General features: G+C 39.5%; 1 protein-coding gene across 1 annotated transcript in view; it reads right to left on the bottom strand.

The window, feature by feature from the left end:
• Window positions 1–16,816, bottom strand: part of ASXL3 (ASXL transcriptional regulator 3) — a 171,837-nt gene that overhangs the window by 69,109 nt on the left and 85,912 nt on the right. The window contains exon 9 of the mRNA XM_045296281.1: window positions 4,637–4,800. Within this exon, the coding sequence (XP_045152216.1) occupies window positions 4,637–4,800 (164 nt within the window). The remainder of the gene's footprint in view (window positions 1–4,636; window positions 4,801–16,816) is intronic.

Genomic DNA, 16,816 nt, shown 5'->3' with positions numbered 1-16,816 from the left:
TGCATCCTTTTTTAAGACTCCAAGCCATGCAAAGTCCAATGCCTGGCACACTTGGTCCCATGCCACATCCAAACCAAAGCCACGACTTTCAGAGTGAGTATCTCGCAGTGACCTGAAATTGCCAATCTCTTCAGGAAAAGAAAGCCTCATTTTCCTCCTGGGGAGCAGCTGATGGGTTTGAATCATGGACTTTTGGGTTAGTGGCCCAATATCAGACCAAGGCCAACGGGGCTCCTTCCTACCAAGCTAAATACCCAAATATTTCGCATTACTGGGTGAAAATATACAGAATTGACTTTGTCCGCTGCCATCTAATTCCACACGGGCCTTCAATGCTACTCAGCAACTACTCTTTGCTCAGGCTGAACACCTATCATACTCTAAAAAACTGCTTTTCCTGGCCTTTTTTACTCTCCTGCTGGAACCTGGGTCTCTGATCTCTGAGCATCCTACACCAACATGCAGCAGGAAATCCTCTCCTCAGACCACGGTGAGCAGTGGGGAAACGTTCAACAGATAAACCACACAGAGAGCCACCAACGGAGGATTCTTCCAAAGGGAGGGGAGGCAAGAAACGCTGGTGTGAGACGTCATTGACACCTGGTGGATGGGAAGTCCAAAGGGTTACAGACGGAAAATTGTTTAGGTTTGAGAGACAGGGCAGAGGACAGGGTGGCCCTGGACAGCAAGGGGGAGAATGGGCGGATCTCTCTGTGACCATACAGCACTCCTTTGCTAGAGTTTTTCAACTAAATTATTCATCTCCGTCTGCCATGTTCCATATGGAAGCTGATGTCCTACCCTGCAGGCAGGGCCCTGCTGCCTGCATCAAGTCCTACCGACATGGCGGGCCTTTGCTTAAGCTGCTCCTCCCGGCGTTGCCTGCTTCAGCTCACACGTCACGGCTGCCGCATTATTTGCTCACAAACATCCGAGACCTCTCTGTCTTTGGGGTTAAGTCTTCATACACGTATCTCTCTAGGTCATATTTGAGATTTGAAGTCTCTTTTGTCCCCATACAACAGAAAAATGCTGTCTGTGACAGGACAGTACACACACACACACACACACACACACACACACACACACACACACGGGAGACCAGTTATAGACTTCCTACCTTATAATGAAATCATATTTTGTGAGGGAGTACTCTTCATCTGTGTAAATACCTTGATTTGCTCCACATAGCTATGCCAACACATGATTTCATTTTAGAATAAAGCCAGTAACAAGGGAAGGGATTTTCAAAATTAAATAAGTAAATAATCATTAAATGAGCCCTGGGTAATAAATGAATGCACGAATTAACAACCAGAAGCCCATCCTAACCTACATACTTCCAGGCCTTCTCAGCCAAAAAACACCCTTTATGTTTTAATAGGCTTCAAGTGGATTTTGTTGTTGTTATTCCTTGCAGTACAATGGGTGAAATTATATATCAAACTAAGTGGGACAATGTTCTAAGTAAAGATAGGAGGAAGTACAAACTTTAATCTAACATAAATAGGCATCATGTGCTGACAGGTCTACAGAGCTCCTCTGTTCTGAGAAGTCACCATCCCACAGGCACTCTGTCATTTATGCCTACTTATTCTGGGTCGAGAATATGTCTGGAATTTATTCTTTTCATTTCCAAGGTCAAGGCCCAAGGTCAGACCCTTGTCAAGAATCTCAACGACAACAATTGTCTTTTAACCAGCACTCTGGTATCTGCCTAATCCATTAATCCTGGGGTCACATCCTCCTGAGAGAAAAAGAAGACAGTCCCCCTATTTTGTTTATCCTTTGGATCCTTCCCTTCTCCCCTAAATCCAGTCTTTAAAATATGTAACTTGCTTACTTATCCTGTGCAGTCCGTTTCTCACTTGAAAAATAATTGCTAGTACCCACTGATATCACAGAAAGTTCAAAGAGCTTAATCTGTAACACCGTCCTCAAGGTTGGACACCACATTCCCCTTCAGCAGATTATGCCATCACTTTCCCCTCTGACGGTACACTAGTCACACCGAGCTACTGAATACTATAGAGCACAGTGAACAAGTAGTCTTGCTAAGGGACAGACTCTCATGCGGTAAGACGCACTTCTCTTAGTTTCCCCTATGAAACACCTCGAAGTCTTCCAAGTTCCGATGTAAGTATCTTTCAACCACAAATATTCTCCAATGCCTACTTTCTGATTAAGGTTCCTTATGTCTTTGCAGGACTCTATGTTGCAACTGAATATTCACGGGGTTGGTTTCCCATGTCTTGTCACTCAATTTGGTGTGGGCCTCTTTGGTTATTCAACTTCTCGCAAAGCGCTGAACCACGTGTCTCAGTGTGAGGTGGTCGTGCACGCCGTCCTTCCACAAGCGTCACCCTTGATTCCTCTCGAAACACTATGCAGCATAAAACGGATGTTCAATAAATATTCCTTGGCTAAATAAATAAGCTCCCAGTGGACTAAATGCTTTTTGAAAACAAGTATTATACTTTATCCATTTTTATTTCTCATCGTGACTAGAAAGAAGTAAGTAACAAAACCTCCTACAGCCTGAATAATATATTGAGTTTAGATTCTGGCCTCTGAAGGATTTGGCTAATCCTAGGCTATTTTTGTAATTTCTTCATTTGGAAATGACTCACTGAGCATTCACTCCCAAGACACATGCCAACTCCTATTGTAGGAGCTGGAATGGAGATCGAGTTGTAAACAGATAAACGCCACCTGTGTTGAGGTGGAGGGCATGTGACTGTCAGCAGGTAATACAGTACCAATATAAGTTTTGTGTAACGACTCACACAAGTTTGAACGTGAGCATCAGCTTTGGTCCCCCTTGATCTTGCTTCCAATATGATTTGACAAATGTAAAATTTCTACCAGTGCACGATGCTGATGGTGATGATTGCATGATCCTCATCTTGGATTCCAACGTGATGCCCCAAATTCAAGCCTTGGTTATGCCTTTTGAAACAAGTAACGTGACTTCCTAGCTATTCCTTCCCTTTTCAGGGCTTCCATCCCTAACGTCAGCCCTCAGTGCGGCCAGAATAACCTACAAGCAATGCTCTGACTGCATGTTGTTCTGCTCAAAAGCCCTCAGTGACCCTGCACTGCAGACACAAGGAGACACTGTGTGGACACGTTAGCCTCATGGTCAAGGCGTCACCCAAAATCTGGTTCCAATCTGTGTTTCCAGATTCATCTGCGCTGTTTCAAAAAGCCAGACTGCCGCTGTGTTAACGTTTGTTTCTCTGTATACTTGGCCCTCCCTGTCACTTGGTACTTTCCCATGGTTTTGTATGTAAAGTCTATGTAGCTCTCAACATCTAATTCAAGAACATTAAAATTGTTTCTGGTTCTGCAAGAGCAAGACTATTTGGTACCCTCCTCTCTAAACTTGACCATTTATCCCTCATATTTTGGTTATTTGCAAATATAGTTTATGCACATAAATGGGAAGGGATTTAGTCATTCATTTCATAATATTTAATAAATAGTTACTGGTCTACTATCCCAAACATCTAAGACGTGTAACTTTTATAGCATATACTAAATAAATTGTTGTTGAGTGAAGGTAAAGTCCCAACTAGATAAAATTTACCCTAAATTAAAATAACCTTTTTCCTAAATATGAATTATAGTTCCCAACAAAGAAATACATAGCACTGGTAGCCAACAGCTGCTCATCAAATTTTAAGTTTGTTTGAAGAGATTGGTTAAGTAAGCAGAAGACAGAATCAGGTAAAATGCTAAGTGCAGTTATTCAAAGTAATAAGAAAATATTGATTCAATCCTGGCCACTTTATTTCACGATGTGTATATCATTAGGAGCAGCCAATTTGTAAATGCACATGCCATTATATTCAACAATGAGAAACTGTAACTATGTCAGGATTTATTGAAGGAAGAACCATATGGAAGTTTTCCTAGATAACATCTAATGATTTTTGTAGACTTTAATAAAAGTTTATGTGACGAAATATTTGTTCTCTTTTATTTTGTAAGGAAAAGCATTGGCTGATGATTGATGCCTGCTATTATGAGTCTACGTTCGTAATTCCTTACTTTAGAAGCTTGTCAAAAATACAAAAACACACTTATAACTCAAAACACTTCCTGTTATAGTAGAAAAAAAGATAAAAGGTGATTATTTATAGGCAATCTTATTCATGATGATAGACTCTCAGAAGGCAACCGCAAACATAAATTTTAAATGCTTTTTGGAAAGAGTTGAGAATAAAAACATTTACATAATTTCTTAGAAACCCTGGCTTTTTATTGCTGTACTTCAATATTCCCTCTGGGCAAAGGAGCAGCTACTTCAAAGATTTATTTGATAATGGAATGTTTGATTTCTTTGTTTTCTCTGCCCAGCATGGGTAGGCCCTTGTTTTCCCTCGACAGCAGTGTACCATTATTTAAAATTTGAACTGGCTCACTATGGAGATGGAAAAATGGTTCTGTTTTAGTGGATTCCACAAAGAATTCAATGATAGCAGTAGATATATGTATAAAAAGTTACACAAATACAGGATATTATTCGAAAGGGATTTGCCCACTTATCCGTTGTCTTTCTTAACAGTCCTGATGCATCATGGTAACATATGAGTAAATCAACTGTTATCAAAAGTCTAAAACTTCCACTTACCTGCCTATCCACTTCTGGGAGCAGAAGCAGGAGGTACTGCTGGAAATGCTGAGGTAAGGAAGCAAACGTGTGCTTGTTTATTAACGCTCTCAAGTTGGTGTTGACCAGGATGGACCCTGGGGTTTCTATGTCGATGTCCTCCGCTTTGGTCCATTTCAAGTGTCCTATGAGAAGTAAGCAAAAGTATGCCTTTACTATAGACTGGGGACATAAAACACACCTATACATAGGTATCCAATAACATATTCTTAATATGTAATACAGGATAATACATACGCTTAATTCACACAAGTAACATAGAAATCTCCAAAGCCTCCTTCATGCCATTTCCATTTTGTCTGACTGGCTTCAATTTTCCCTTTGTCCCCTTGACATGGCATGTTCATTCACCTAGCACCAGGTCCAGCATAAGGAACAAAGGGATCAGCGACACGTGCCCGGGCCCACTCACAGCCACCTACAGGTCCGAGTAGAACCCACTGCCCTGTGGCTTCCACGGCTGTCACGCTTTCCAGGAGTTCAAACAAACAGAAACACTCACCTTTCTCCCATGGAGCTGTTGGTGTTTTCAAACGGTTAACCTTGTGGAGAATAACCCACTAAGAAGTATTTTAATTATGGTATTTCAATGACTCACTTGTTAAATGCTGGAAGTATAATCTGAAATCCTACAATGCATGTAAGATTGTAGGCTTAGTGATGGATCAATGATTACAAGGAAGGCCAGGCTCATTTTAGTAAACATACATGATAGCAGTGTGAACAGTATACTTTCCATGTGCCAGGCATGGAAGTTTCTCCTTTGGAGTGTTACTTGTAATGTCGGAGATGTAAAACTATGCTGAAGGTTATGTCTACCACTCAGTGCACACGGACGTCCAACAAAGAAAAGGCTGTGCTGAGTTCTCAACTCAAGGTTGTGACATGCCCGAGAATTCAAGTGCAATAGGAGATAGTCACAGAGGAGAATTGCTGCTCTCAGTTATTTGAGCTTTGAGCATCATTTGAATGAAATGATAAGTGTATGTTTTAATTCAGTGGTCAGAAATTATGTCTCATGACCTAGACCACAGCCCAATACTTACTGTGGTAAATAATGTTTCTTTCAGGGTACAGACCTGCCCACTTGTTTACATACTGTCTATGCTTGCTGTAGACCTGAAGTATAGAGTAGAATACTTGTGACAAATTATAAGCAAAAAAGCCCAAAATACCTATTCTCTGGCTCTGAAAAACAACAAAATTTATGAATGAAAGTCATAATAAATGTTATGGAAATAGAATATGTAGGCTGGACACAAAACCAGAGAGAAATTCTTTATTAAAAAAACAAAACATAAACACAGTTTTATATAAATAAAAGCAATATAAATGTGCTTAACACAATGGATGGATGCATGGATTGTGATAAGATTTGTACAAGCCCACAATAAAATTAAGAAAAAAATACTAGAGTAAATAAAAATATAAACTTGAGAAAATATCAAGAATTCACTGTAAAAAATAGGGAACAAAGACAAAATACCATTTCACATCCATTATGGGAAAACACACACACAACAAACTCATGGCTTCTGAGTCAATTTTGACTGCTGGTAACTCCACAGGAAAGGATAGCACTGTCTCTGTGGATTTCCCAGACTGTAACTCTTTATGAGACTAGAAAGCTTTGTCTTTCTCTTGAGGAGCGGCTCTTGGTTTCTAACTAGCGACCTTGCAGTCCGCCACTTAATGCTTAACAACTACGCCACCAGCATTCCTTATACACCTAACATGCAATCCAGGGACATGAAACCGCAGGAACACTATCAGGAACTTTATTCCTGGGAGGGATAAAAATGGCACTCGTCACTTGAAAGACAATCTGGCTATTTTGTACAAAGGTAAACAGAGGCTGATCATGATTCAGGAATTACATCCTTAGGTTATGACTCAGATTATGTAATATATATGTCCACACACAAACTGCATGCAAATGTTTCCAGCAGGTTCTTTCACAATAGCCCAAAATCAGAAGTAACCAAAATGAGTAAACAAATGGTGATAAATCCATATAATAGGTAAATGAACAAAAAAATTAAAAAACGCAATGATGAAAATAAGCTGTCTGTATGATTCCAATCCTGACATTCTGGAAAAGGTAAAACTAGGGACAATAAAAACATCAGTGGTTGCTAAAGGCCCTGGGGAAGAAAGGGTGGCATGTACAAGTGAAACACAAGATATTTTAAAGATAATGAGACCCTTCTGTGTTCTTCTGCGATGGTGCGTGAAATCCTGTATTTGTCAAAACCAACAGAACTGAATAACATCAAGAATATACAGATACTAGTTCAGTGACTAAAAAGGAATGATTGTTAGGTAAAGTTGAGTCACTTCTGACTCAAGAGTGACATTTTGCAAAACAGAACAAAAAACTACCCCAAACAACCTGGTCCTGAGCCATCCTCAAAGTAACTTGTTGTGTTTCTATCCACTCTTGCAGCCACGACATCAGTTCATTTCATGGTGGCCCCTCCTCTTTTTACTGACCCTCCATTTACCAAGCTGGGTGTCCTTTCTCCAGGAACTGGCCCTTCCTGATAACATGTACAACGTACATGAAAGGAAGTACCCCCATCCTCAAGTCTGTGGGGGAATTTTGGCTGTACTTCTCCCATGACACATTTGTCCTTTCTTCTGACAGAAATGGGAAAGTTGCCATTCTTTGCCAGCAATATTATTCAGTCATCCATTCTTTTCAGACCTTCCTGATTCAGTCTCCAGCTTTTGAATGCAGGTGAAACCAATTCACACACCATTGCACCTTAGCCCTCAGAGTGACATCTCGCATGTAACACTTTCAAGAGGTTTTTTTATTTTTTGCACCAAACACCCAAAATGGGAAGGAATCATTAAAATTACAGCCCTGCCATTGTTTGAGAATAAGATAGAGATATGAAGTCCTTCTTAATTTTATTAAAACTTTATAGGCCGATGTTGAGAAGAAACATCACTCTAACTTTCAAATAAACGGATAGAGTGAAATCCAATCACTCAAAACAGAAGGTGGAAATGAAGAAGAGAGGGGAAAAGTAAAACAAAATAAGCCCATCCATCAAAATAAAGATAAATGGATTTTCATATGACATAAAAATAATCTCTGTATATTGCTTACAAGGTAAATATTTAAAAATTATACAGAAAGGAAGATAATGAAGCAATGGCATCAGAAATACATATGTTTCCTCATGTATCAATTTTCTCATCTAGTATTTCACATTTTCAGCAAACGATTAAAAATTCAACTATCAGATTACTTTGCCAAGGAACAGTATCTGTCTAACAGTAACAAATACTAAGGGCTGAGGCAACAGTTCACGCTGGCTGTACAGGTTATGTTTCAACTTGGGTAGGTCATGGTTCCCAACGGTTTGGAGGTATATAATGATGTAATCATCCTCCGTATTATGATCTGCTGTGGTTAACCTTCATTTTCACAGAACATCAATGATCAAACAACTTGGTATTCAGACTGAACAAGGAGAAAATGTACTAAACAATTTAAAAGTCCAGTAAAGCAATACTGCAATACTTGGTGGTATGTTGGTTCTGCATTAGCTGCTACCCACAGGTCAACAGTTTGAAACCAGCAGCAGCTCCATCCGAAAAAAGAACCTGTCTATTCTGATTCCTGCTCACAGTGAGCCTACATCGGCTTCCTGAGTCTGTAAAGCTTTACAGGAGTAAACAGCCTGCTTTTTCTTCCACCAAGCCAAGCTGCTGGTGGGCTGGACAGCAACCTTGTAGCTGACAAACCAACGGTTCCCCAGCAGCCCACCGCCAGAGCTCCTGGCCTCCAGACTGGAGAAGACGTTAAAAACTCAATGATTAAATTTAAGCAAAAAAATTAACACATGACACTATAGAAGCCATTTCTTTTTCAGCATTCAAGAATCATTAAGTACACACAAACTGACAAGTGAATCTCAACAAATAACTGAAAAATAATATAAAATCCCCGTTTTCTAGCAAAAGCACACAGATAACTTTCAGCCCCTACATTCCCACCATGTATTTGAACATCCAAAAGCACACTTCTGAGCACAACACCAGTCAAAGGAAACAATTTACAGTGGAAATTATAAAATGTTTGGATTCTAAGTGGCAGTGTTAAAATGTGTTAAATACAGCTGATTTTCAAGATATATGGTTATTATAAATGATACATATTAGTGGGTAAAGACATTGATATGTTAAAGCTTAATTGTAAAAATAAAACAAATGGGTAACAGAACATACTTGACAAAGCAGTGTAAAATATGAGTGGAGATTCATGAAGTAGAAAGAATAAGGACCACCACAACTTTTTTTTGGTTTTGCTTTCAAATCTGACTGATAGGGGATGCTTGCATCAACAGACATGAGAGGAATGAAGGTTGAGGACAGGAGACACAGCATACACTTTAAAAGCAGATCGAATTAATCCACATTAAAAAAAAAAGAAAAACAGGGCCTAAAAGGCAAAGCATTAAATAACTATAACTTTTGTCAGTATCTTTGAAGACAGAAAAACTGAATTATTTTAGCTTTACGTGGTTCTAAATTTAACGTAGCAAATGGAAAATTTGAAAATGCTCATTTAAAAATGTTTTAAACTGGATGAAGAAGAAAATTTCCACCAACTATTACACAGAAAGTCCAAATAATAAAGGTTCCAGAAATAACTTTTACTAATGCATCTATGGACTCTCCCACCAGTTAATTTTATACAGAGTCTAAAGAGACAGATAAGAAAGCTTCTAATATGCTTTATAAAGGTAATTAATTTCTATTCCAAATAAATGGGGGAGACTAATATGAGAGAGGAATTTATCAGTCAATATTACTTATGAAAACTAAAAAGAATATATGTACTCTCATATTGAGAAAAAAATCAGTAATTAGGCAAACTCCTAACATTTTCAAATCAAGGAAATGCATATCTAGGTGGCTGCTGGATATGTGTGCTATGTGCTTGAGTTAGTCATACACAACTAAAAAAAAAAATTCTGACCACACGGCAAGAAAGATTAGGGAGAAGATTATTTTCTCAGCAATGAAAGAAATGGCAAAAGAGGGAAGTTAAAAATAAAGGGAAATAATTCACTGCATTCTTACTACATGGCCTAAATCTAGTCTTCTCTAAAGGCACTCGGGTCATTTATTAAAATTCTCCTCATTGAGAGAAATATTGGAGTATTAAGAAACATGTAAAACTTTTGAAACCTTTGTTTTGAGTAATGTAAGATATTAAGACATATGCTGCAGGTTACCATCATTTAGTACGGCTTGAAAGCCTTAAGAAGATGATATAAGAAGCCATGGAGGATCACATATTTAAAGATAAGCAAATCCTTTGGCAAAGGCCCAAAGATTTACTTCAAAGATATCCACCTAAGCGAAAATATGTCTTATAAATTCTGGATCAAAGATAGGGCAGATGAACTATTAAATTTGTTGCCACACAATATGCTTAATTCCATTTTAATTATCCGTACACATGTACTCTTAATTGGCTTTAAGAACAATCCAATTATATCTGATTGTCTTGTATTATTAAAGCTGGTACCTCATCTCTCTCCAGTCTCCAGAGGAAGAAAAAGACAGTCCTTTTTGTGTCTCATACCAGCCACTTAGCCTGGCTATTCCAGCTGAGGTAGGGCACAAGCAGGTGGGGAAGTAACAGCCCAAATTGCCAGAATGAGAGTCTACTATATTCAACAACACACTACGTTGAGCTACTGATAAAAATCATAGGAAATGTGCCCCATAACACTGCCTATTATTTTGACAAGAGGGAGTTCTAAGGCTACCAATCTGCATAAAGGCTGTAGACTCCAGAGTACTTGTTGATTGACTGGTAGCCACCAGCTCAAAGAATCCAATTTTCTAGAAGGAAAGCCACATGGGATTTATGCATAGCATGCATAGCGTGTGCACAAAGAGACAATGGCACACATTTAAACACCGGCAAGGTGCACATACAGAAGAAAACCCGATCCTTCTGCTACAGAGAGATCTTCATCACCTCCAATATGTTAGCGAATGAATCTGAAGGGGAGCCAGAGCAGAAAAGTCAGCACTCAAGAAGGTTTTAGGGAAAAATCTTATCAGAGGGCATCTTTGACATGAGCCCTTGTAGTCTTCAGGAACAAACAAGGGGTGTAAAAACCCCATTGGGGTGTGCTGAGTCCATTAAAATAGAGTATGACTATTAAAGAACCCCAAGAATTATGATTATAAAAGAAAATACAAATTTATCAACCCTGATGTTTAAAAAAGCATATAACTTACCTTACACGGAGGTAGGGGTGATGTAAGTGACTTTATTTCACTATCTTTCATAAGATACAAGGGGCTTCTAAAAGTAAATGAAAAAAAATGGAATTTTCCTATGAACTTTTGAAGCCCCCTTGTATTGTCTAATTTCAATGAATAGCTAAAAAGATCTTTGCAATGTCTGTTTTTCATATCATTAGTATTTTTGGAAACAACTTTTAGCTTTCAGTACATCTTGGGGAAAACAAAAATTTGTTTGACTTTGATTTTTAAATTCTTTAACCTAAATGTAATTCAATTTAGTTATTTTAATTAAAATAGTATGATACTTTTTCCCCCCTCTAAAATGGCCTCTGGCTATAGATACATACTAAGAGCTGTTAAGTAATGCTTATAAATTCCTAGGGATAATTATTTTAGATGATAGTATGTAGAATTATTATCTTTTATTTTTATTTCTCTACACTGATTTATTTAAAGACCATGAAACATTTTAGAAAACCAGCAAAGTCAAGCTTCTCTACTACAAAGAGATTAAACTAAACAGAATATATTGGAATGGATCCCAGAAGTTGGGCTCTATGAAGGCATTTATTAAAGATTTTGCAGAGACATCCATTAAAAGCTTAGATTTGTTTAGCATGTACTTTTAAACTCCTCCTGGGTGACTGGGTCAGAAGAAGTATAATTAAAAACTGATTTAGGTCAAAGACCTTGAATTCAAAGAACTTATATTTTAGCAATGGGGAATGTGAGAAGCAAAGGAATATAAAACAAGTAGGTAGGAGAGTGTAACATATGTTTTCTTTTTTAAGTTCATGAATGGCCTCTAAATGTTTTGAAGATGGTTAGATGATAAGGCACTAAAGTTTCAGAAAACTTAATGGCAGAACACAGGTCTTAAATGTTTCTCACCCTCTGCTAAGAAGAAATGTCTTTAAAAAATAAAATTGATCAGACAAGAAACTTATGTACTCCAACCTCATCTACAGCTGGCCCACACCCTTCATCCCCATATTTCAGTTGCCTAGTTATGTGGCAGTCTAATAGTTACTACTACAAAACTTCTGAAGACCTCTCATGCGAACTGAGCGGCAGACCAATGGCAACTGATCTCCACCCTTGAGTTGAATAGACTATCTTGGCATACCTTTATTACAGACAGCCCCGGGGGGTGGGGATGGGGGGTGCGCAAGGTCAGGGGATGGACTGACTGGAGGCCACATGCACTGTTGCTGAATGAGGACTGCAATTCAGAGAACAGACCAAGGCCAGTGCATTGAGGAGCTGATATTTGTCATTTAAAATGAAGGCTTACACTGACAAGTTTTTAGGAAAACCAGAATGGGGTGAACAGCATTTACAGCAACTTTTAAATGAAACAATGTTTACAGACTTAAGGGCTGTCTACACAAAATAAACACTTGCTATTAAAAAAAAAAAGGTTGCATTTCTTTTCAGGCATTTCAGATGCTGTTTTCTACCATAAAGATTTATAAATGGGGGAGGGGCCTGGAAACTCCTTTTCTGATTGTGATCCATATTATAATATTGAGATACATGAAACTATATCTATATCTTTATTTACTTGTATTCATTCTTCACACATTACCATGTCAAACAGAAAGCTACACAAAGGGATTCTCCCCTTTGCCTCATAGAAAACACTAGCCAAGGGCAAAGAAACAGAAACGAAACAAAATATTAAACCACATGTACAGGCATTAAGCAAAAACCAGAAAGGCAGGTTTCCATGCTCAGTGATAGATTTTTAATAAGAATTTCAAGTTACCAGCAGAACTAGAACTGCTGACGGCTGTTCAAGCTATTCATCCATCCACCCACCCATCTATCGAGGTACGTCTACAGTGTATCCCTACTGTAGAGTCCTTGGGAATATGTCGTAGGTTCCATTGTGCCTGAACTATATTCACTGGATTCTAAGGTGCACACAAAAAATGTTAAAACCAAACCCGTTGCTGTCATGCTGATTCTCACAACTCATAGCAACCCTGTAGGACAGAGCAGAACTGCCCTCTATGGTTTCAAAGGTTGCCATCTGTCCAGAACAGGGACCCACTTTTTCTGCCCTGGAGATGATGGGGGCCTGCACGTGGGTGGCAGCTGAGCATTTCCCCACTGCACCACCGTGTGCCTTTTCCAAGACACAGGTGAAATTCACCTTACATAGGGCGAACAGCCTGAAAATTGGCAAATTAGGTAATTGCCAGGGAACACGACAATCCACCTGGGGGCCTGCAGGAAACATTTGATCTCCTGCCTCATAACGGTGGCACATTGGTTACAAGCTGGGCTGCTAACTCCAATGTCAACAGTTTTAAACCACCAGCCACACCTTGGGGAAAAGATGAGGCTTTCTATTCTCATAAAGGGTTACAGTCTCAGAATCCCATAGAGGCAATTCCCCTCTGTCCTAAAAGATTGCTTCTTGTCAGCATCGGCTTAATGGCACTGTGGTAAGACTATCCAAGTTTAAGTTTGACTGGAGTTTGGCTGTAAACCAAAGAGTCTGTAGTTGTAGCTCACCAGCCACCTGACAAAAAAACACACACGAATCAAACTCACTGCCATGGAGGCAATGCTGGCTCACAGCGACGCTCTGTGGAACTCTTTACAGAAGTAGAAAGCCCCGTCTTTCTCTCTCGGAGCTGCTGGTGGTTTTGAACTGTTGACCAGAGGGATCATAGTCCAACTTGTAACCACTACACCACCAGGGAGAAAAGACCTGACAATCTGCACCTATGAAGACTGCACATGATGACACATAAGGAACCATGCTAATCTGGCACTCGGGGTCATGGTCAGTGGAAATCCTGGCGGGCACACAACAACAATAGTTTCACAATTACCAATTAAAATTAGGGCAGATTTAAGACATTTGTTTTAATGCACAATGGTTTCAACAGTTTAGGATTTATCTGCAGGAACCCTTACCTACAGAAGGGAAAGAAAATTAGAAATACATTTCTGAAATTATATACATTAGGTGTTTGCCTCGGGTGGAAAAACAGACAAGTTCTAGTGCTCCCTTCCCCTCTTGAATTCACTGTTCACTCCCCACTCTCCCCACCCCACCCTTGTCCCCAAGAAACCATTGCACTGGTTACTATTCTAGCCATCCGTTCTTTGTGTTTAATAAACTGAGAAACAACATAAACAAAATGAAGCAGAAACAAAGCAATAATAATAATGTAAAGATTAAAAATCTAAAAGGGTAATGAAAAGACCACCAATATTTTTTTTAAAAAAACACGGAGAAGAAATTTCTGTCATAGAACAAGTGAGAAATATTTAAGCCTGGAGTAAATTTAGGTTGGGTCAAGAGGGATTTTGACTGGCCGAGTATCTTATTGTACAGTAGTTTATTCCACCAAAATCAAGTTTATAACAGTCTGTCTGATAGTAAAGCTGTTCGAATTCCTTGCCCGTGTCCAGAGGATATGTACTAGAACCTTAATCTCAGTAGATACACTGGAGAGGGATTTTGGGCTCCCACTGTCCTCCTTAGCCTTCTACCAATTGAGGATTCACAATTTAAGTTCTGATATGTTTCCCCGCATCATATTTGGATTTTGTTAATCTCATCATAACATCAGACAGGCTGGTGTGCTTCTTCCGTGCAGACTTAGCGGACGCCTCACTTAGATGGCTGCCTGTTTGAACACAAGCCTTGAGGACCCCGACCCTATTGCAATTTATAGCTGGGCACCATCTGCTTTCTTCCCCACACTTCTTTTTGGTACTCTTCGTCAGTGATCTCTTCACGAAGGTGCGTATTGAGCAGGGCCAATGCATGGTATTTTCAATGATCTCACCTGCATGCTAAAGTTAGACACTGAATAAGGAAGATTTGAATGTGGTGTTTGTGAAGAATATTGAAAGTAGCATGGATTACTGAAAGGTCCACATTTTGTCTTAGAAAAAATATAGTCGGAGAACTCCTTAGAGGCAACACTAGTGAGACTTTCTCTTACATGCTTGGGACATGTCGTCAGAAGAGGACATCATGCTGGTCAAGTAGAGGGGCAGGGAAAAGGCGGAAGACCCTCAAGGAGATGGACGGACACTATGGCTGCAACACTGGGTTCAAGCAGATGAACAATTGTAAGGGTGGTGCAGGACCAGGCAGTGTTTCCATTATGGTGGACATGGGTCTCTGTGGGTCAGAAATAAACATGATGACCCCTAACAACAATAAAGTAGCTAGACTACTACAATGCCTAATTTATCCAAACTTCTGAGGCCACTCTGCTACTTAAAATAATTCAAAAGTACATCTAGTACTTACAAAACTCAGAAGACATACACTTGTGTTTTATTAACTAGGCAAAGACATTCAACTGAGTGGCTCATAACAAATTAAGGATAACAGAATGGGAATTCAAGAACAGTCCACTTTGCTTATTTGGAACCTTGACAAACACCAAGATGCCTCACTAGAAGAAAACAAGAGATGTATGCACTTTAATACAAAAAGGCATGCACCACAGTGTTATCCTTGCACTCTATTTATTCAATCTGTATGCAAAACAACTATCAGAGACACTGGACTACAGGATGAACAAGGCATCAGCTTCAGAGGAAAACTCATGAACATCTTTCGATAGCCTGAGGGCACAACCTTGCATGCGGAAAGCAACGAGGACTTCAATCATTCACTGAAGAAAATCAGAGGCTCTCTATGTTTCAACATAGAGAACAGGAAAATCTTCATCCCTGGACCAGAAAGCAACAATGGGACAAACACAGGAGAACACTGAAGTTGACAAGGATTCCATTTTACATGGAACCACAATAATGCCCAAGGAAGTAGTAGTCAAGAAATCAAATGACATCACATTGGGCAAACTATTCAAAGCAAAGCTATTGCTTTAAGGACTCAAGTACACTTGAGCCAACCAATGGTATTTTCAGTGGCCTCTGTCATGTGAAAGCTAGATAATAAATCAGGAAGACAGAACAAGAATCAATACAGTTGAATTAATGATTTTAGAAAAGAATACTGAATTAACCATAGATTGATTGTCAGGCAAACAAATTTGTTTTGGAAAAAGTACAGCCAATATGCTCCTTTAGAAGTGAGGGTGGTGATACTTGTCTCATATGCTTCGGACATATCAAAAGGGACCAACCAGTCCCTAGAGAAGGATATCATGGGGTCTTAAAGGCTTGGGAGATAAACAAGCGGCCATCTAGCTCAGAAGCAACAAAGTCCACATGGAAGAAGCACACCAGCTTGTGTGATCATGGGCGTTATGGTATCAGGTATCTGGCATCTAAGACTCAGAATAAAACCATACCCAAGGTGAATAGGGAGTTGGGGGCATGGAGTGGAGACCCAATGCCTATCTATAGACAATTGGACGTCCTCCCACAGAGGCATCACAGGGAAGAGATGAGCCAGTCAGGATGCAGTATAGCACCAATGAAACACAGAACTTTCCTCTAGCTCTTTGGTGCTTCCTTCACCCCACTATCATGACCACAATTCTACCTTACAAATCAGATTAGACCAGAACATGCACACTGCTACAGATAATCCAGGATAGATAAACCACTCAGGGCCAACAATGAGAAGAGAGATACTAGGAGGATTAGGGGAGGAGGAGGGGGAGAAGTGGGGAATCAATCACAAGGATCAATAAGAATCCCCTAAAATGATGATGGCGGCATATGTGCTGGACACATTGGAGGATTGTATGGATTGTGATAAGAGATCTAAAAGCCCCCAATAAAAGTATTTAAAAAAAAAAAAAGAGGATGGGGTGGGGGGGGAGGAACAGCCTCGCGGAAATGAACTGACAGTGGCTGCAACAAGAGGCTCCACAGAAGAGTGGTGATGAGGAAGGTGCAGTACGC

This window comes from Echinops telfairi, unplaced genomic scaffold, assembly GCF_000313985.2.
Source record: "Echinops telfairi isolate 266 unplaced genomic scaffold, ASM31398v2 ScPeMD7_7400;HRSCAF=8409, whole genome shotgun sequence".
In the NCBI taxonomy this organism is placed as follows: Eukaryota; Metazoa; Chordata; class Mammalia; order Afrosoricida; family Tenrecidae; genus Echinops; species Echinops telfairi.
This window is presented reverse-complemented; position numbering and strand designations above follow the sequence as displayed.